Raw genomic sequence first — 22,779 nt, 5'->3', positions numbered from 1 at the left:
ACGAAACCAGGGAATAAATAAATATATGACAAAATAAATATTTTTAACCCATATGCAGATTGTAACAGTCAAACTTTTTCGTGAAAATCCCAAATTTTAGTCAAACTTTTCGCCACCCTGTGAACGACCTCTAGATTCGATAGTGTGATGATGATGATGTAGTCCTACATATATATGTAATGTATAATTATATATATATACATATATATATATATATATATATATATATATATATATACAGAAGAAATGCATAACTACAAAATAAGACTGCAACTTACCATGTATCCCATACATTACGAAGAGCAGCAAGACCAAGACATTAGTCCCAGTCAATTTTGGACGATTCATAATTCCTTTTAAATTTCGTCGCTTCGCGTTCCTAGTGTTCTTCGATGTATCAGTCATTCACCTGTTGGAAACACCAGTTAAAAATATAAGCTTCATCGTCTTTGCTGTCGTTTCACGGGTCCAATACTGTCACTTGACGGTTACTTTGGCATAGCCATGAATTTTGAAATGAAGGCGCCAGAACAAAAGAAAACAGTTTAGAAGTTAATATATTAATGACACGAAGTATTTCTACTTTAATTTTTATGTAAATATAATGAGAATATGTTTTTTTTTATATATATATATATGGCTTGAAATGAGACAAGAATGGAAAAGGGGAATTCTGAAACGACAGGAAAGCACCTTGCGCTCCTCGGCAGTACTGGCGGTGGACTGACTTGAAATTGGTCGATATGACACCTTGGGAATCAGTAGGGAGGGAGGGACACGTTGGCTTTCCATGCCATGCAAGGGCACCAAACAGTGTTTTGGTGTGCAGGTTGCCAAGCGACTTGCAACCCACTTCATGATTCAAGTCGATTTTGGCTAAGGTACCGAATAGTGACTTTTCCAGTCTTCTTAAAATAAGTCTATGTGAGACCTCTTTTTTTACTTTCAGCTGTTAACACTACTAACATCGTTTTCATATTCAAATGTCTATCAAAAGAATATTACACCATTTTATTGGTAATAATCATTTTTAGAAAAAATAAGTAGAATTTACTTCTTATGTTTATCAATAACATCTTAAAAAATTGGGGGTGCGATCATGCTGAAATATCTAATCCATAATTACTTGGCGCAAAAGAAACTGTAAAGAGATGTAAACAACATACATCAATCAATTACCGTATATTCTGAAATCCCAGTATAAATAATTTATAAAACTATCAAGACCGACATCTGCAGGATTATGTGCATTGTCTTTGCGCTGTCTTTGTGGGCTCCAATAGGCACTAGAAGAGTTGGAAGACCCAGGCATACATGGATAAGAATTATGAAACGTGAAGGAGGAGATTTTGAAAGGAGAAGTATTGATTTCTAATCAAAAGCTCAAGATTGAGACGACTCAAAATCTATCCGTGGCCCCCTTTGCGTCAATAGGCGTGGAGGAGATGATGATGATGATGATAATGATAAAGATTTATATATATATATATATATATATATATATATATATATATATATATATATATATATATTATATATATAATATATATATATGTATATATATTATATATAAATATGTGTTTATATATATATATATATATATATATACGTGCGTGTGTGTGTGTGCGTGTGTATGTGTTCGTACATTTGTATTCAATACCATGTCACCGGCTCCATAGAAAACCAAGATAAAACAACAACTATGTATTTCTGGCAAAGAAAAAAAAAATTTTCTTCAATATCTCCCATACTAATGACTTGATCAGAATGGTACTTTGACACAACACTCTATAGACCTCCCCCTAATTTTTGATACTTTGATGCGTAGGCAAATCTCGTTAATTAAGGCGTTTACTCTTGTCATAATAAAGACCAAGCCAAGTGAATCGGGTAAGTAGTTAAAGTATTTTGAATACCTACACTCCCCCGTCCCTCCCCTCTCCTTCCTTCCCTCTGTCTAGAGAAATAGATATCTGTTTGAGGCTCAAGGTGAGGAGGGCAGGTTCATCCTTGCCAAGATTCTTGGACATGATGTGTCCTACCATGCTAGTGGTATTTTTAAGTTTTACTTCAGAAGCAGGTCTTCCGGAAAATATTTAACTTTTAAAATGACATCTTTGCTTTTATGGTTTTAATTGAATATTCTTTTTTTTTTATTTACAACAAACAATATCGGCGTCAATGATCTTACATGTCAAGATGCCAGAGAACCCCAAATCAATCAATCAATCCAATCCCTCTATTAACCCCCTTTCCTAGTCGCTCCGGCATAGCTTACTCTATCTTTTCTGTAACCAGTTATATTTCTTAATAACTGGTAGAATTAATATGTTGGATTTTTTTTATAATTACTATTAACATTTCATGATATTATTGTATTTCGTCAGGTTGTATAAGGAGTGTATAGCCTTTAGCCTATTTATCCAACTTGATGAACCTGCCTTGAGGTCTTCTAAAAGTAATGAAACACTCGTTTTCCAAAGACAGGATTGGTGAGCTTTACTTCCTTGATAGGTAGAGTAAATGTAATCAGGTTTTATATAAGTCTACCAAAAATTTTACCGTTTATTTGCTCATTTTACCATCAATAATCATAATTTGGCTATCTGCTATGGTTTGTGCCTAAGCAGTTAGTTGCCTCCGTGTTTGTTTTACTGAGATTTTCCCATCATATTCATGACTGGCGTGTTAAATTGCCCCCGTAAATGCAGAAATGCATTTGCATTACGTCTCCATTCCATATACAGAATGGAACAAGCTAACAATACTCTAAGAAACTAGGGATTAGAGGTAGGAGATACTTCAGGTTTGTTGGACACACATTAACACAAAGTAGCATAAGAAACACACGCATATTACTGAATAAGTAAATCTTAATATTTACCCTATAATTCACTCATATATATATATATATATATATATATATATATATATATATATATATATATATATATATATACATATATATATATTATATATACATGTATATATATATATACATGTATATATATATATATATATGTATATATATATATATATATATATATATATATATATATGTGTATATATATACATATAAATATGTGTGTGTATGTATGTGTGTTCATAGAATTTTTAGCATAGTTTTAAATACTATAATTATTTTTGTCAGTATAATTCTGTTTGTATTCTACAGCTATTGTTTATTCCCACAGACCTTTCAAGGAGGTAAAGTCCATCAATCCTGCCTTTGAGAAACGCGTGTTTCATTATCTTTATACAGTTTAAAGGAGCCCTCAGGACAGGTTCATCAAGTTGGATAAATAGGCTAAAGGCTATAAAGTATGTTTAAACTCCTTATACACCCTGGCAAAATACAATATCATGATATGTTAATAATGATTAAAACAAAAATCCAACATATCAATTGTATCAGTTATCAACAAATATAACAGAATACACAAAAAAGGTAGGGTAAACGACGCGACGCCGGAGAGACTAGGAAAGGGGGTTACTGGAGGGATAATAGGAGGGTCTAGGCAGAGGGAGGGAAGGTGAGGGGAGGAACGGGGGAGTGTAGGTATTCCAATTGCTTTAACTACTTACCCGATTCACTTGGCTTGGACTTTATTATGAAAAAAGTAAACGCCTTAATCAACGAGATTTGCCGATGCATCTAAAAGTATCAAAAATTAGGGGAGGTCAATAGGGTGCTGTGTCAAAGTACCATTCTGATCAAGTAATTAGTATGGGAGATATTAAAGAAAAAAACTATTTTTTGCCAGAAATGCATAAAAGGTAGTAGGTTGGACAAGGCACCGTCGAGATACTACCGCTTGAGAGTTATGAGGTCCTTTGACTGGCCAGATAGTACTACATTGAGTCCTTCTCTCTGGTTACTGTTCATTTACCCTAAGCCTACACATACACAGAATGGTCTGGCCTATTCTTAACAGATTCTCCTCTGTCCTCGTTCACCTGACAACACTGAGATTACCATACAATTCTTCTTCACCCAATGGTTTAACTAATGCACTGTAAATGTTCAGTCGCTACTTTCCTCTTGGTAAGGGTAGAAGAGACTCTTTAGCTATGGTAAGCAGCTCTTCTAAGAGAAGAAGGACACTCCAAAATCAAACCATTGTTCTCTAGAATTGGGCAGTGCCAGAGCCTCTGTACCGTGGTCTTGCAATGTCTTGGGTTAGAGTTCTCTTGCTTGAGGATACATTCGAGCACACTATTCTATCTAATTTCTCTTCCACTATCTATCTCCCTATTATCCTCAACATTCAGTAAACTTTCAAAATATTCCGCCCCCCTTTCCCTTGCCTCCTCTCCTTTTAACAACCTTCCATTTCCATCTTTCACTGTCTCTTCAATTCTTGAACCAGCCTTCCTTACTCTCTTCACTTCTTTCCAAAACTTCTTCTTATTCTCTTCATATGAATGACCCAATACCTGACCCCACTTCAGGCCAGCTGCCCTCCTTGCCTCACTTACCTTGCGCTTTACTTCCACATTTTTCTCTCTATATCTTTCATACTTCTCTACACTATTACTCTGCAGCCATTCTTCAAAAGCCCTCTTTTTCTCTTCCACTTTTACCTTCACTCCTTCATTCCACCATTCACTGCAATTCCTCATGCTGCCTCCAACAAACTTCTTGCCACACACATCACATGCAATCCCAACAAAGTATTCTTTTACTAACTTCCACTCCTCTAAATTACCCGTTTCTCTTACTTTCACTTCGTCATATATATATATATATATATATATATATATATATATATATACATACATACATATATATATATAATATATATATATATATATATATATATATATATATATATATATATATATATGGGAAATTAAACGTTTAATCCAAAAAGAAAGTGAAAGTACACAAGATAGAATTGGGGGATGTCATAATGTGTATATGACTGATACACCCGAGGTGTAGGTATAGGAAAGGAATTTTGCGACGAAAGTTTTACTATAGAGAGGGGGGGTGGTATCTAATCATTTAACAGCTAGGGCTAGTGACATTGGCTACAATCCATAAAATGACATCATTGAATATTATTATTATTATTATTATTATTATTATTATTATTATTATTATTATTATTATTATTATTAACCTACAACCCTAGTTGGAAAAGCAAGATGCTATAAGCCCAGGGGCCCCAACAGGGAAAATAGCCCAGTAAGGAAAGGAAACAAGGAAAAATAAAATACTTTAAGAAGAGTAACATTAAAATGATATTTCCTGTTTAAACTATAGAAACTTTAACAAAACAAGAGGAAGAGAAATTAGATAGAATAGTCTGGCCGCGTGTACCTTCAAGCAAGAGAACTCTAACCCAAGAGACAGTGGAAGACCATGGTACAGAGGCTATGGCACTTACTAGAGAACAATGGTTTGATTTTGGAGTGTCCTTCCCCTAGAAGAGCTGCTTACCATAGCTAAAGAGTCTCTTCTACCCTTAATACGATTTAATGAAGTGCCAGGGCGAATAGTGAGTGCAGCTGAGGTGTAGACGTGTCTTAGCTTTTGTTTCTCGCTTAGAATACCATTGAAAAAATATTAATTAATCTTATGGATACACCAAAGTGAAAAAAAAAACAGTACACCATGTCTGCCCCCATGTCTGCTCCGAACCCGGTCTGTCTCATATGTGAAACCACGGAGGAAAACCGGATAAGTGGATAGGATGTGAGTGCAAGAGATTCTATCATAAGAAATGTGTATATATGGTGACAGGCATCACTGATAATGAAATAAGAAACCTAAATTGGCTATGCCCACACTGCGTAGTTGAAGCCAGAGTTGTCAAGTTATATGCTGTATATCAAAATTGAAGGAAAAACTAAGTATAAGAGAAGAGGCTCTGAGCGACCAAGACGCGAAAATTGCGGAACTTGGCGCACAGGCAGCAAATTCCACCCGACTACTGACCTCACTGAGAAGGTTGATAATCTTGCTATGAATATGGAATCAATTAAGGCAACACTTCAATCATTGTTGGACCAAAAAAAAAAAAAACGGAGAAAATGACATATGCTGACAAAGTTAAGAAAAAAATCTGTTTGTAATCAAATCAACAAATACAACAGCTAAAATTACTGACAGAAAACACGAGGTCGAACATGCGCTTAAAGACATTCCAATACTTAACACGAGGTCAACTTCAAATGGAAATGTTGTTGTAAACTTTGCAAACAATATGATCAGAGAAGAGGCTGCAAACAAAATTCAGACATTGGTTGCCGACACTGAAACGAGAAACCGGAAAATTAAAACCAAAAATAATGCTATGCAATGTGTAGAATGATGAGGATGAAGTAGTAAATGCCTTGACTCAAAGAAATCATTACCTAGACCAAATCCAAAACATAGATAGTGGAATGATCTTCCTAATCGGGTAGTTGAATCAGTAGAACTTCAAAAGTTCAAAGTTGGAGCAAATGTCTTTATGTTGACCAGGCTGACATGAATCTTTTTATTGTTCATATATGACATGTCTGTTTTTGACGTTGTTAATAGTTTATATAGGACATATCTGTTTTGACGCTGTTACTGTTTTTAGAATGATATATTGTTAATTCATTCTCATCATTTATTTATTTCCTTATTTCCTTTCCTCACTTGGCTATTTTTCCCTGTTGGAGCCCTTGGGCTTATAGCATCTTGTTTTTCCAACGAGGGCTGTAGCTTGGCTAATAATAATAATAATAATAATAATAATAATAATAATAGAGAAGATAAGCGTGTACTGAAGAAAAATGCTTCAGGTGGGACTACCCACTATGTGTTGAAATGTGATCCAAAGTCCGAAAGGCTATTCACGATAATGGTGACAAAGTTATGTTGCGATGGGATACTTGTGACATACGTGATAGATACCACGTGATCACCTGCCACCACTGTCCCAGGTATGGACATCTTGAAAGAGATTTCAAATTTAAAACTGATCATAAAGTCTGCGGGAAATGTTCAGAAAAACATTCCACCAAGGAATGTAACTCGCAAATGCCAGTGTATTAACTGCACAAAATTAAACAAACCAAATGATCGTACAGTAAATTCTAGAGACTGCAAACCTTTTGAGTTAGAATTGAAAAGACTAGCGGAAAATACTGATCATGGATACTAAGGATGTCATAAACTGTGGCTACATAAATATACAATCTGTTGGCTATAAAAACTATCCAAATTCGAGACTTGATAAATTGGAAATATTTGCACGTACTAGCATTATCTGAAACGGTTTAATAACTTTGACAAGGCTAAGATCACTGAAATGCCCCCCCCCCCCCCCCCCCACACCACACATACCTTCTTTCACATTCCGAAAGAAGGTAGGTCTGGTGGGGGTGTCGGACTCTTTATTCATAAAAGTTACTCAAATCTCAAAATGTTAAAAAGAACTAGTGTAACAAGCTTTGAATATACAGAATTAAACTTTACGCATAAAAACAGAAAAATATCCTTTGTAACAGTCTACAAACCTCCGAGAACAAATACTAGTATCTTATTTTGAAGAATTCAGTGAATTCATTGAGATGATTATCATGGAGAAAACTAAATTTGTTATTTGTGGAGACTTAAATTTTTGGATGGATGACGCATCAAATCCTGACGCTTTGGCATTTAGTGAGTTATTAGAATCATATCAACCAGTGAACAATGTCGACTGTTCAACTGCAGGATTAGAAATGAAACTATAAGAGAGATTACTCGAGTGCCATATGTGGATGAGATCATGGTGAGGGGCAGATGGAGATGGTTTGGGCAGGCTCTTCGCACTTCCCAAGAGAGATAGGTTCACCAGACTTTCAACTGGGCTCCACAAGGCACTAGAAGAGTTGGAAGACCCAGACCTACATGGCTGAGGACTATGAAGCGTGAAATTGGAGAAGTATTGATTTAAAAGCTCAAGATAAAGACGACCGGCGAAATCTAACTGAGGCCCTTTGCGTCAATAGGCGTAGGAGGAGATGATGATGATGATGATGATGTACAACTACTTTAACTGGGCATACGTTGGACCTAGTTTTGAGTGATGGAATGAAAATTATTGTATCTGATTTAAATCTTAAAGAGAAATGTACTATCTCCTCAGTGCACAAACTTACAACGTTTAGTCTACCTCTACAGAAACATGCATTAGTAAAGAAAATAAACTTAAGACATAAATCAAATTTTTCTTCTATCGTATCCATTGAAGAAGTTACAAAGAAAATGAACGATGCTATCAACATTCCCTGTGGTCATGATAAAACGTCTGTTGGGAGCTATGTGTGTTAACTGTCTTACGGCCACTTATAATAGAGTGAATATGATACCATGGGACCACCGATGGAAAAGGCTATAACTGTTAAAGACCAATCTCCTTGGTTTGATGGAGAGACTTCAGTGAAAAAGGGGTAAAGAATTAAGAGAGAAGGTGATTTGGTTAAAAACTGAAAGTACTTGGGTAGAATACAAAACTGCTGCGTGTCAATGTAACTACCTACTAAGAAGGAAAAAAGGTGAATACTACAAGGAAAAGATCCGCGAAGCAACAACAGACATAAATAAGTTATATCGTCTCCTAAATGGTATAATTGGAAATGTAAACGAGAAGAAGCTACCTGATGGATACAGTGACCAGAACTAGCAAATAATTTTCTAGTATTCTTTAAAAAACAAAATTGAAAATATAACAGGTTATTTGTTAATATTCAACATCAGATTAATGATACACCTGATAAACAGATAAATTAATGAGATCTAACAACATAACACAAGATGACATCACCAGGATTATCAAGAGAGCAAAGAAAACAAACTGCGCTATCGATCATATGCCAATATCTGAAGTAATTGGAAAAAGAAACTTTTCTAGTCTAGCCGAAATAATGATGGGAATATCAAATGCAAGCATTGGAGAATGTAAGTTAACCAAATCTGAGAAAATGGCTATAGTCACACCAGTTCTGAAAAGTGCTTTGGATTACCAGGAATTAATCTCAAATAGACCTATTTCGAATCGATCCTTTGTTTCAAAAGTGCTTGAATACGTAATTCTTGAACAACTAGTCAGTTACTTAGAAGTAATAGAAGCTTTGCCAGACAACCAATCTGCTTACAGAAAACTATACTCTACGGAGATACCCATCTGCTCTGTTGTAAATGATATGCTAGAAACGATGGATGAAAATAAATGTGGTATATTAATATTGCTTGATCTCAGTGCTGCTTTTGATAGTTGTGCATGAACTGCTACTAAACGATCTACGGTTTTTGGTTGGTAGAAATTACTGTGCAAATTGGAAACTCTAATTCATCATATGAACCTTTAAACAGAGGGGAACCCCAGGGAAGTGTACTTGGCCCAATCTTATTCTGCATCTATACTATTGGTCTATCGAAAATACTACAATGACATTAGTGTGAAGTTCACACTATTTGCGGATGACCCACAATTTTACTTCTTCATAAATGATATTCATGCCACTACCGAAACTCTAGACCGAATCCTTGATAGTGTTAGAGAATGGATGACATTTAAACAACTAAGATTAATGAGAACAAAACTGAGTATATGGTGGTGTGAAAGAGAAACTCTGTAAGAGGCTTGGGTGATATTCAAATGAACATAAATAATGACTCAGTGCCGATATCTAGTAAAGTTCATGATCTAGGCTTATTTCTTGACTACAACTTGTCTCTCAATGCCCAAATAAGTAATGTAGTAAAAACTGCCAGTTATCATCTAAGAAATATTGCCCTTATAAAAAAAAAAAAAAAAAAAAAAGTACCTGGATGAATCTTCCGTAAAGAAACTTGTGATAAACTGTGTGATTACTAGAATCGACTACCGTAACTCCATCTACTACATAACTACACCCTAAAATAATTACAACTTAAGAAATTACAAAACATAATAAACAGAGGAGCAAGACTGATAAAAGGTGTCCCACCTAGAGAAAAGATCACTCCTATACGTTTATTATAAGTAAAATATCCAAAACAAGATTTATATTGTTAAAGTCATTTGAGGATAAATGTTGTTTACATTTTACTAAAGAATATGTTAATTTCGAGAAAAATCAGTAACATTTGTATAAATAATAAATTCCTTGATGATCATTGAAGTTTAAAATATATACATTGCACTAACCTTTATTTATCGCACTGTCAGCTAGTTTTGTTTATTATGTTTTGTAAATAATTACCTGAGTGACTAATGTTAAAATATGGAAATGGTGAATTATAAACCACATCGTGAAAACCAATATCAATGTATGAATATATGTATTATATATATATATATGACGCCAAAACAGTATATTTTCTTAATAAAAAAAATTGATCTACATTGGCTGCCGATTAAAGCGAGAATTGAATTTAATATATGTACAATAACCCACCAAGTTATCAGAACCGGTCGTCCAAAATATCTAAGAGAATTGCTACATATTGTGCAACCAACAAATCGTCCTGACACGAGAATAGTTACAGATGGTTTCAAACTATCAGTGAGAAAAGTGAGAAAAGTGAAGAAGAGCGGAATGAGTTCTGGAATGAATTAACTAGGTGTGTAGAAGGACTGGGTAGAAGGAATTATGTAGTTGTCATGGGTGACTTAAATGCTAGAGTGGGCGCTGGAGAGGTAGAAGGTGTCATTGGGAAGTATGGCGTACCAGGAGAAAATGAGAGTGGTGAGAGACTGGTAGATATGTGTGTTGAACAAGAGATGGTAATAAGTGCTAGCTTTTTTAAAAAGAAAGATAAAAATAAGTATACATGGGTGAGAGTGGCAAATGGAAGAGTAGTAGAAAGAGCATTAATGGATTATGTGTTGATAACTAAAAGAATGTTTGGAAGATTGAAAGACGTGCACGTGTTTAGGGGTATAGCTAACGGTATGTCTGATCATCTTTTGGTGGAAGGAAAATTAGTTGTAGCAAAAGAGTGGGGGAATAGAGTAGGTGGATGTAAAAGGGAGCTAGTGAGGGTTGAAGAGCTAATAAAACCGGGGGTAAAAAGTAAATATCAGGAAAGGTTGAAAATGGCATATGATGAGGTGAGAGTAAGAGAAACTGATAATTTAGAGGAGGAGTGGAAGTTAGTAAAAGAAAATTTTGTTGGGATTGCAAGTGATGTGTGTGGCAAGAAGGTTATTGGAGGCAGCATGAGGAAGGGCAGTGAATGGTGGAATGAAGGAGTGAAGGTAAAAGTGGAAGAGAAAAAGAGGGCTTTTGAAGAATGGCTGTAGAGTAATAGTATAGAGAAGTATGAAAAATATAGAGAGAAAAATGTGGAAGTAAAGCGCAAGGTACGTGAGGCAAAGAGGGCAGCTGACCTGAGGTGGGGTCAGGGATTGGGTCAGTCATATGAAGAGAATAAGAAGAAGTTTTGGAAAGAAGTGAAGAGAGTAAGGAAGGCTGGCGCAAGAATTGAAGAGACTGTGAAAGATGGAAATGGAAGGTTGTTAAAAGGAGAGGAGGCAAGGAAAAGGTGGGCGGAATATTTTGAAAGTTTGCTGAATGTTGAGAATAATAGGGAGACAGATATAATTGCTGTTCCAGGTGTTGAGGTGTCGGTGATGGGAGATGAGAATGAAAGAGAGATTACAAAAGAGGAATTGAGGAGAGCACTAGATGAAACGAGAGTAGGAAAAGCATCTGGTATGGATGGTGTGAAAGCTGAGATGTTGAAGGAAGGGGGTGTGACTGTACTTGAATGGTTGGTGAGATTGTTTAATATGTGTTTTGTGTTGTCAATGGTACCAGTAGATTGGGTTTGTGCATGTATTGTACCACTATATAAGGGTAAGGGAGATGTGCATGAGTGTTGTAATTCAAAAGGTATTAGTTTGTTGAGTGTAGTTGGAAAAGTGTATGGTATAGTAATGATTTATAGGATTAAGGATAAAACAGAGAATGCAATCTTGGAAGTACAGGGTGGTTTTAGAAGAGGTAGGGTTGTATGAATCAGATTTTTACAGTTAGGCAGATATGCGAGAAATATTTAGCAAAGGGTAAGTAGGTGTATGTTGCGTTTATGGATCTGGAGAAAGCATATGATAGAGTTGATAGGGAAGAAATGTGGAATGTGATGAGGTTATATGGAGTTGGTGGAAGGTTGTTGCAAGCAGTGAAAAGTTTCTACAAAGGTAGTAAAGCATGTGTTAGAATAGGAAATGAAGTGAGTGATTGGTTTCCGGTAAGAGTGGGACTGAGACAGGGATGTGTGATGTCGCCGTGGTTGTTTAACTTGCATGTTGATGGAGTGGTGAGAGAGGTGAATGCTCGAGTGCTTGGACGAGGATTAAAACTGGTAGGCGAGAATGACCATGAATGAGAGGTAAATCAGTTGTTGTTTGCGGATGATACTGTACTGGTAGCAGACACAGAAGAGAAGCTTGACCGACTAGTGACAGAATTTGGAAGGGTGTGTGAGAGAAGGAAGTTGAGAGTTAATGTGGGTAAGAGTAAGGTTATGAGATGTACGAGAAGGGAAGGTGGTGCAAGGTTGAATGTCATGTTGAATGGAGAGTTACTTGAGGAGGTGGAACAGTTCAAGTACTTGGGTCTGTTGTTGCAGCAAATGGTGAAGTGGAAGCAGATGTACGTCAGAGAGTGAATGAAGGTTGCAAAGTGTTGGGGGCAGTTAAGGGAGTAGTAAAAAATAGAGGGTTGGGCATGAATGTAAAGAGAGTTCTATATGAGAAAGTGATTGTACCAACTGTGATGTATGGATCGGAGTTGTGGGGAATGAAAGTGATGGAGAGACAGAAATTGAATGTGTTTGAGATGAAGTGTCTAGGGAGTATGGCTGGTGTATCTCGAGTAGATAGGGTTAGGAACGAAGTGGTGAGTGTGAGAACGGGTGTAAGAAATGAGTTAGTGGCTAGAGTGGATATGAATGTGTTGAGGTGGTTTGGCCATGTTGAGAGAATGGAAAATGGCTGTCTGCTAAAGAAGGTGATGAATGCAAGAGTTGATGGGAGAAGTACAAGAGGAAGGCCAAGGTTTGGGTGGATGGATGGTGTGAAGAAAGCTCTGGGTGATAGGAGGATAGATGTGAGAGAGGCAAGAGAGCGTGCTAGAAATAGGAATGAATGGCGAGCGATTGTGACGCAGTTCCGGTAGGCCCTGCTGCTTCCTTCGGTGCCTTAGATGACCGCGGAGGTAGCAGCAGTCGGGGATTCAGCCTTATGTAGCTTCATCTGTGGTGGATAATGTGGGAGGGTGGGCTGTGGCACCCTAGCAGTACCAGCTGAACTCGGTTGAGTCCCTTGTTAGGCTGGGAGGAACGTAGAGAGTAGAGGTCCCCTTTTTGTTTTTGTTTCTTTCTTAAGAATTGTTAAAACGAAGCTCAGGGAATCAATTTAAAAATAATTAATATGATTGATTCGTGATACAATAAGGCCCTAAAGAATAAATTCAAATTTGAGTGTTGAGCTGTGTGTACTATTTATGATAAACAGAATGCAATAGCGGTTTACAAACAGACTTTTCTGTGTATAAAGCTCTAATATTAGATGGCTTATATCACAGTCTCATAAAATAATTAACGAGTAGTTCCTTCCTTTTTATCAGTTGTCTATTGAACAGTCTAACCATACTGACGCCATGGGCCTCTAATTAATAAAAGCTATTGAGTAGGCCAATTAATCAAACTTCTCTACGAAAAGAAAATACCTTTTTCGTTCAGAAATTTCATAAAAACAACGAAAAAGGTCAGGAAAATACCACAGGAGAACATTGAGGTACCAGATTTGTAGGGGCAACTTTCGATATTGATTAAAGGAAAACTAGTTTTATGACCGCTTGAAGACTTGCACTTGACTGTAATCTATACGAAAAAACAAACGTTTCTCCAAGAAGAAACAAAAGTTTCCCTAAGAAGAAACAAACGTTTCTCTAAGAAGTAACAAACGATTCGCTAAGAAGAAACAAACGATTCTCTAAGAAGAAACAAATGATTCTCTAAGAAGAAACAAACGATTCTCTTAGAAAAAAAAAGGTTGTCTGAGAAGGAACAAACGTTTCTCTAAGATGAAATAAGTTTCTCTAAAAAGAAATAAAAGTTTCTTTAAGAAGAAACAAACTTTTATCTAAGAAGAAACAAAAGTTTCTCTCAGAAGAAAAAAGTTTCTCTAAGAAGAAAAAAGTTTCTCTAAGAAGAAACAAGCGTTTCTCTAGGAAGAAACAAACTTTTCTCTAAGAAGAAACAAACGTTTCGCTCAGAAGAAACAAACGTTTCGCTCAGAAGAAACAAACGTTTCTACAAGAAGAAAAACTTTTCTCTAAGAAGACACAAACTTCTCTAAGAAGAAAAATGTTTCTCTAAAAAGAAACAAGCGTTTCTCTAGGAAGAAACAAACTTTTCTCTAAGAAGAAACAAACGTTTCGCTCAGAAAAAAACAAACGTTTCTACAAGAAGAAAAACTTTTCCCTAAGAAGACACAAACTTCTCTAAGAAGAAAAAAGTTTCTCTAAGAAGAAAAAATTTTCTCTAAGAAGAAACAAACATTTCTCTAAGAAGAAATAAGTTTCCCTAAGAAGAAAAAATGTTTCTCCAAGAAGAAATAAACTTTTATTTATACCAAGGCCAATATTGAGGTCTATATTGGCCTTGACTATACCGTACTGTGCTGTACTGTACCGTAACGTACCGTATTGTACTGTACCGTACCGTATTGCACTGTACCGTACCGTACCGTAAAATACCGCACCGTACCGTACCGAAATGTACTGTAAATTCGCCAATGATTAACGAAATAACGCCACCTCAACTAACATACTGATAAGGTAAGTAAAACAAATATTGCATTAGACCGGAACTGGAATAATGCCCTTTGCATAACTATAGGTCATTTAGTTACCACCTCAAATAAATACCTTCAACATTAGATTTCACTTAAAATTCACAACACCGCTCGTCTATCCAACTGTTTTAGATATTTCAATACAAATCCTCCTCGATTGGTGTTGAATAGAATAATGAATTATGTCACTGAACGGACAGTATAACTAAAATTCTTAGGCTTCAACAGAAATAAACATTGAGCTTGAAAAGAATTTAAGTCCTCTTCCCATATATCGATAAAATTGCTAAAGTGGAAGAAAAAACACCAATACTTGATTAGATGTATTTCCAATAAAGGTCACCAAGTTCCTGGGTAAAAATGTCATTAATCTTATTCCGCTTTGATCTCGGATGAATAAGGAATGAAGTTGGCGAGACATTGCCTTTCTCGCAATAGCCTTTCTTGATACAATAAAATTTGCATCTCTGCAAAAACTGCTTTTGATTTCAATCCTTTAATTTATTTAGATTTTCTGAAGGAAAAAATAAAGCAAGTAGGAATGAGTGAATAAATTAAAATGAACTAAACAATTATAATTCAGCAGATAAAAAGAAACAAATGTAAGAAAACAACATGAATTTTCATGTTCAATACATTGACCTGAAGGTCTAACCTTTATTATGAATGTATACTTTTATATATATATATATATATATATATATATATATATATATATATTGTATATATATATACACACACATATATATATATATATATATATATATATATATATATATATATATATATATAACTGCATGATTATTTGTAAATGCTACTCTAACTTATGCATTAATATATTCTAAAATTGAATATGTGATGCAATGAATTGAACATGAAAGCAAAAAAAGAAAAAAATCTTCAGTAATTACCAAATCTTAATCGTCATTAAAAGAAAGTGACATTCTTAGAACGGGAGCTTTTATAATAATTAAATAAACAAAATTGACAATCCCCCTAATGACATCTAAACTCATAATTACAGTAAATATTTTTCTACTAAGCTTTAAACTTACTACCAATCGTTGGCACGCAAATGCCGTAAGGTAAAATTATTCATGAACAGCAAAATAGGAAAAAAAAAAAGTCATACTTTTCTCTTGAAATACAGTTATAGCATTATGGAATAATATCATGTAAAGAGATCTCTGAGAATTATACATGAAATAAGGCACAATTTAGTTAGCAGTTTAATGTCGGTAGAATTTCTAGTATCTTTAATTGACCAAAAATTAGAAATTACTTCCACAAATAAAATGAATGGAATAAAACCAGAAAATTATGACCAATTTCTCCTTCAATAAATTTTCAGAAAGATCACAAATCGTATTATGAATCTTTCTACAAGTAAATATTGATTACTATTCATGGGGATAACATCCAGAGAAACAATTGGAAAATAGAGTTAATAGATACCAATATAAGTCAGAAATATTTGTGTACAAACCTATAATCTTGGGTACATGGGTGATATAGTTACACATGCGCTGCCTATGCACATATAAACACGAAGAAACACAAACGCACACACAGGCAGGTATATGTATGCATGTATGTTGTATGTGTATATATACACACACATATATATATATATATATGTATGTATATATATATATATATATATATATGTATGTATGTATATATATATATATATATATATATATATATATATATATATATGTATATAATGTATGCACGAATATAAATCTTTTCCACACTTCAAATAAAGCCACTATAGGAGAATTGCCATTGACATTATCTCTTTTTATGACTATATATTGTCACTGTCGTACCAGTCTCCTGGGCAAGGGTTAATTTCCCCGGCCGGCCAGGAACTATCATCTTTGGGTTGATTCCCCCTTGAGTCTCTGATCCTGAGTTATAAAAGAGAATCCAGATATTAAGGTAGTATATCTTTTTTTAATATGCAAACTAAACAAAATATATATATATATATTTTTTAAGATTTATATTTTTTTTGGGGGGGTATAAGAACAATAAATATATTTTTTTTTTTTACATTTTTTTTTATAATTTTTTTGTATTTTTTTTACATTTTTCGTAATTTTTTTTTTATTTTTTCTTACATTTTTTTATATCTTTTTATTTTATATTCTTTGTATTACTTTTTTTTATTTTTTACAACTCCCTCGATGAAACTTTGCTTACTTCCCCAGCTGAACTATCTTGGACCAACCAATGAGGAGAAGACTGCATACTAGAAGAAGCTTAGCTTGTTCCCTCTGCAGAGCCGGTGTTCTAGATTATTCCAACAGACCCACCCGAAGGTTAGTATCCGGAAGAATAGATCTAGATATCCGACCATTTGTACACTTGACAAAGACCTTGTACCCCTTCATCAAGATACATAGCATACTAGAACAAGCCAAGCTTCTACCCTCTGCAGAGCCAATCTTCTTGGTTCTTCCAAGCATCCTCCAAGCCAGGTAGTTAAGCCAGCATCATCGAGCCAGGCAATTAAGCCAGGCAGTTAAGCCAGCATCATCGAGCCAGGCAATTAAGCCAGGCAGTTAAACCAAGCATAGTTAAGCCAAGCATTGTTAAGCCAGGCAGTTAAACCAAGCATTCTTAAGCCATGCAAGGTACATCCGAGTAACTAATTTTCCACCTCTGCTAAGCCAGGCCTCTAGATTATTCCAAACATCGTTCAAAATAACCTGATATTGAACTTAAATAAGATTCTATTTTTTTTAATAAAATCACATTCCTTTCAATTCCAAACTAAAAAAAAATATATTTTTTTTTTTTTAAGATTTATATTTTTTGGGGGGTATAAAAACAATAAATATTTTTTTTTTGTTTTATTTTTTTTTTATTTTTTTTATAATTTTTTTGTATTTTTTTTTACATTTTTCGTAATTTTTTCTTATTTTTTCTTACATTTGTTTTTATATTTTTTTTATTTTATATTCTTTTTATCACTTTTTTTCATTTTTTATAACTCCCTCGATGAAACTTTGCTTACTTCCCCAGCTGAACTATCTTGGACCAACCAATAAGGAGAAGACTGCATACTAGAAGAAGCTTAGCTTGTTCCCTCTGCAGAGCCGGTGTTCTAGATTATTCCAACAGACCCACCCGAAGGTTAGTATCCGGAAGAATAGATCTAGATATCCGACCATTTGTACACTTGACAAAGACCTTGTACCCCTTCATCAAGATACATAGCATACTAGAACAAGCCAAGCTTCTACCCTCTGCAGAGCCAATCCTCTTGGTTCTTCCAAGCATCCTCCAAGCCAGGTGGTTAAGCCATCCATCTTTTAACAGGAGTTGTTTCAACTAGGGTATTTACTCATTACCTTTGTAATATTCATCAAACAAATCAAATATATTGCCGAAGTGGAATCCTCCCTGTCCTTGGGGAAATTTGAATCCGAATTGTCTGGCGAATCGTTGATTATTATTGAATTCGAATCCTTTTGCTCCTCTCGGACTGTAAAATCCTCTCGGTTGTTCTCTATGATTGTTAAATTCGAATCCTCTTGTTGGTCCTCGATTATTGTGGCCATGATTTCCGGCCGCTTGTGTTCCCGGGCGCTGGTGCTGCTGATGTCGTTGAAGCTCTTGATCATATTTATGTCGATCTTGTTCATCGGTAAGAACAGCTTTAGCATTACATATCCTCTTGTATTTATTTTCAAAAGCGTCTAGCAAAAATTGAGGTTTATTCCTATGTCTGTCAGGGTGGTATTTCATTGCTAAGGTTTTGTGTGCCTTTAGAATCTCTGACTTTTTGGCATTCTGTTCTACCCCCAAAACCTGATAATGATTGAAATCTTCCCACATCTGCACCTTCTTCTTAACCTCGTCAACCTTTTGCAAACAGTCCTCTGAAATTTTCAAACTTAGCACAAGTTCAAAGTCTTCACGGGCAGCATCATAAAGACCGTGTTCAGAAAGGTGTTCTCCGCGTAACAAGTACACATTCCGTCCTTTAAGACCCTTTTCGATGGCCTCACAACAGTCCAATATGATTTCCAAGTGGTCGGGATTTTCAAAAGCTGCCTTCGTTTTGGCAAGAAGAATACGCAAAAGAGCAATTTCCTTGTTGCTCACACTGCTGGACAAAAGTTTTTCGAAAATGTTCTTCGCATCATCGACCTTATCGTTCATATATGCAAAAAGTCCTTCCACCAGGAAGGGTTCATATGTATTTCCGTGGTTCGTTTCTTCATTTTTCTTTTGGAGGTTGTTCTTCAATATCTCAACCTCTTTGCTTTTTTCTTCCTTTTCAACTCTAAGATTTTCCAATATTTCTTTTTGATCGTTTATCTTCTGGTCTTTTTGGGCACATTCAAGTTTTAATCTCTTGTAACTAAGTGTCTCCTCTGGCTTTAGATTTTGGTGGCTCTTGCTTTCTGCCCTCAGAGATTCCATTTCCGTTTTCACTTCATGTAGTTCCTGACGCAGTTTCTTGTTTTCATCCCGGAGTTCATTCAGCATTATATTGTCTTCGCGATTTTTCCTTCGGAGTTCCTCGATTTCTTCATTCTGCTTTCGTTCCTTTTCAATACATGTTTCTTTCATTCTCTGGAGTTCGTTGTTTTTAGCAAGGATTTCTACTCTGCGACTCTCTAGTTCATTAAGCAGTCTTTCATCCGGGGCTTCTTCCTTCTCTTTCTTATCCAAAGCAATCTCCAGATCCTTGATCTTTTTCTCCTTTTGGATTAATGCGTCTTCGTATACCCTGTTTTGTTTTTCCGTTCCTTCCTTCTTGCATTCAAGACTTTCGATCTTTCTTTCCGCTGATTGTAGTTTCTTTTCAGCTTCCTTACAAAAGTCGAAAAGCCCTTCAGTCATATTGAGCCTTTTTTCCATGAAGCGTTCAATATTTCCATCAAGTTCATCGATTGCCCTCTTCTTTTCCTCAAATCCCATCACTTCCCGTCTATTCCAAAAACGTTCCTTGCACTTTTTTGCAATACTTCCAAGTAACACTCCACCAATACCTGTGAAGAAGGTATAATAACCAATAGTTGTCAGCAATTCGTTGCTGAATAAAGTAGTAACACATCCTGCTCCCATGAGCCCTACACACAACAAATCAAATACAGTTATAGCCATTGTAATTTGTATATGAGACACAATTCTACCCGACACAGCATTGATCTTAAAAAAACAAAATTCCATCTCCAAAGTAGTCCTCGTAAAGCCAACTCGGAACCGTGGATCTGTTTTGTCTCCAAGATTGGAAAATGGTCTTCAAATTACGTCTTCGAAGGACTTGGGGGAAAGTCTTAAAGAACTCTGAAGACAAAGGTAGACAGATAGATAGAGATAGATAGATAGATAGATAAATAGATAGATAGATAGATAGATAGAGATAGATAGATAGATAGATAGGAAGCTTAGCAAATGTAGCAAAGAAATATTGAATAATATTCACAAGCTGATTCTTGTATTATGTTCTTCATCATCTTCAATATGGAGGTTGGTGATTTCAGAAGCAGTGTCCATTATGATGCTGCCAGTGGAAGGCCTATCGATATCAAATTATCAACACATTCGATATTACCCTTAGTATCGCAAGTATCGATATAAATTGTAAGTTATCGATAATTTGAGTACTTTCAGAGAAAATCAAGCATCTTCTTCCTTTCCTTTCCCACCGAGTATCCCTCATTAAGGACGGCGTCAATGACCTTAGATGTCTGGATGCCTGAAAACTTTAAATCAATCAATCAATCCCTCATTAAGGGGTCGGATGCCTGATGCACGGGCCCCCATCAATGTCTTCTATTATTATTAGTATCATTAATACTGGCTAGGCTACAACACTAGCTGGAAAAGCAGAATACAATAAGCCCAGGGGTCCCACCAGGGAAGATAGCCCAGTGAGGAAAGGAAATAAGGAAAAATAAAATATTTTAAAAACCGTAACATTAAAATATATATTTCCTATATAAACTATAAAAACTTTAACAAAACAAGAGGAAGACAAATTAGATAGTATAGTGTGCCCGAGTGTACCCTCAAGCGAGAGAACTCTAACCCAAGACATTGAAAGACCATGGTACAGAGGCTATGACATTATCCAAGACCAGAGAACAATGGTTAGATTTCGAAGTGTCCTTCTCCTAGAAAAACTGCTTATCATAGCTTAAGGTCTCTCTTTTACCCTTACCAAGAGGAAAGTAGCCACTGAACAGTTACAATGCAGTAGTTAACCATGCTTCATGTTATTAAACAATTAAGCATATCCGCAGTGAACAATTCACAACTAAAATTATGGCAAAAAAATATATAAAACAATTAAAATCAATTCTTATGGGATCTAGAAGGCTATTATTTCTTGTAAAAATTAATCATATCTTAAAGGCCGAAGAGTTGGAAACTATTGTTTTGTTTTGATTCAAAATAAGTCAAATCAAGTCTTTTTCGTTGCTAATATCGATTATGAATGAGAATATGTATTCTCTTGATACCGGATATTATTATTATTATTATTATTATTATTATTATTATTATTATTACTTGCTAAGGTACAATCCTAGTTGCAATGTTTCACCAAGTAAATTGAAATAATAGATTGTTTGATGAATAATTCGCGCCATTTTGCAAAACTAACTCATGGAAGCATGTCAAAATACTGCATCCTTTATGTACTTGCTTTTGCGAATTGAGTGTCATAGCTCTTATGACCCATTCCGTGAATATTATGGAAAAAAAACCTATGTAGAATAAAATGGCAAATTAGGGTTTAAACTTTTCCATCCTTCTTTTTGCTTTCATTTCCTTACCATATATATATATATATATATATATATATATATATATATATATATATATATATATATATATATATATATATACACACACACACAAACTATTGTACGTGACTCGTTGAAGATGACGGCTAAATATTTAGGTGGATATACACCCACATGAAACTCTCACCTGGGCATGGCTACTCCCTCACCCCCTACCAGAGAGACGGAGAGAAACGTGACCAGAAGTATATATATATATATATATATATATATATATATATATATATATATATATATATATTATATATATATATATATATATATATATATATATATATATATATATATATATATATATAGCTGTTAAGTCTCAGCAGCCCTCTTTAGTAAAACCTCCATCATAACGACTTCATAACGAAAGTTACTCCGTAGGCTACACTTACAACTTACACTGTAGGTTTTCATCAGTCACATGTTAGGTAATACGAGCGACCTGCACTGAAGGTGCAGGCCACGGGCTCCTGCGCTAGGGCTCATAACACCGTACGCTATTCCCATTTATATCCTGCATGCGATCTACAGCTCTTCCTAGACCAACTTCCAACAAAACACGAATTGTGTAACTCATACGAGTCAGATCGATGAACTGAGATTCGTTTAAGAATCAGGTCGATGATTTTATTTTTAAGAATCTCGTTTATGCCCCATGAATTGTTTAAGAATCGATTCGAATAACTGATATTCATTTGAGAATCAGGTCGGTGAACAAGACTTTTTAAAAGAATCTGGTCGATTAAGTAAAATATCTTTGAGCATCCAGTCGAAGACATTATACTAATTTACTGCTTCGTATTCAATTATATTTCATTAAAGGGCTGTCATACAATGACATTGCCCTATCGAGCAGGACAATGCTTTAGAGACTGACCATATATACATATGATCAGCGCCCAAGCCCCTTTACATCCAAGGTAGGACCTAGGAGGGCCAGGAAATGGCTGTTAACGACTCAGCAGATAGACCTATAGGCTCCCCCCAAACACCCCATCCTTAGCTTACAAGGATGATGAGGTTGCAGCAACCAAAGAAACTATCAAATTTGAGCGGGACTCGAACCCTAGTCTGGCGATCACTAGTCAGGGACGTTACCACATTTTTTTTACTCAGTTTCTATTCACTTTCGATTTACTACC

The 22,779-nt window shown here is 35.3% G+C and overlaps 2 protein-coding genes across 2 annotated transcripts in view; both read right to left on the bottom strand.

Moving 5' to 3' along the window:
- LOC137631087 (uncharacterized) overlaps window positions 1-791 on the bottom strand; it is a 169,392-nt gene extending 168,601 nt beyond the window's left edge. Inside the window, 2 exon segments of the mRNA XM_068362713.1 lie at window positions 279-409; window positions 694-791. Coding sequence (XP_068218814.1) covers window positions 279-405 — 127 coding nt within the window. The 5' untranslated portion in view covers window positions 406-409; window positions 694-791.
- A 17,373-nt stretch (window positions 792-18,164) lies between these two features.
- On the bottom strand, window positions 18,165-19,940 carry LOC137631290 (dnaJ homolog subfamily C member 3-like). Its single transcript, XM_068363071.1, has one exon. It carries the CDS (start codon window positions 19,938-19,940, stop codon window positions 18,165-18,167), a length of 1,776 nt encoding a protein of 591 aa, XP_068219172.1.
- Window positions 19,941-22,779: the final 2,839 nt, after the last annotated feature.

Source organism: Palaemon carinicauda, chromosome 39 (genome assembly GCF_036898095.1).
Source record: "Palaemon carinicauda isolate YSFRI2023 chromosome 39, ASM3689809v2, whole genome shotgun sequence".
NCBI lineage: Eukaryota > Metazoa > Arthropoda > Malacostraca > Decapoda > Palaemonidae > Palaemon > Palaemon carinicauda.
Note: the sequence above shows the minus strand (reverse complement) of the source record. Positions and strands in the feature narration are given on the sequence as shown.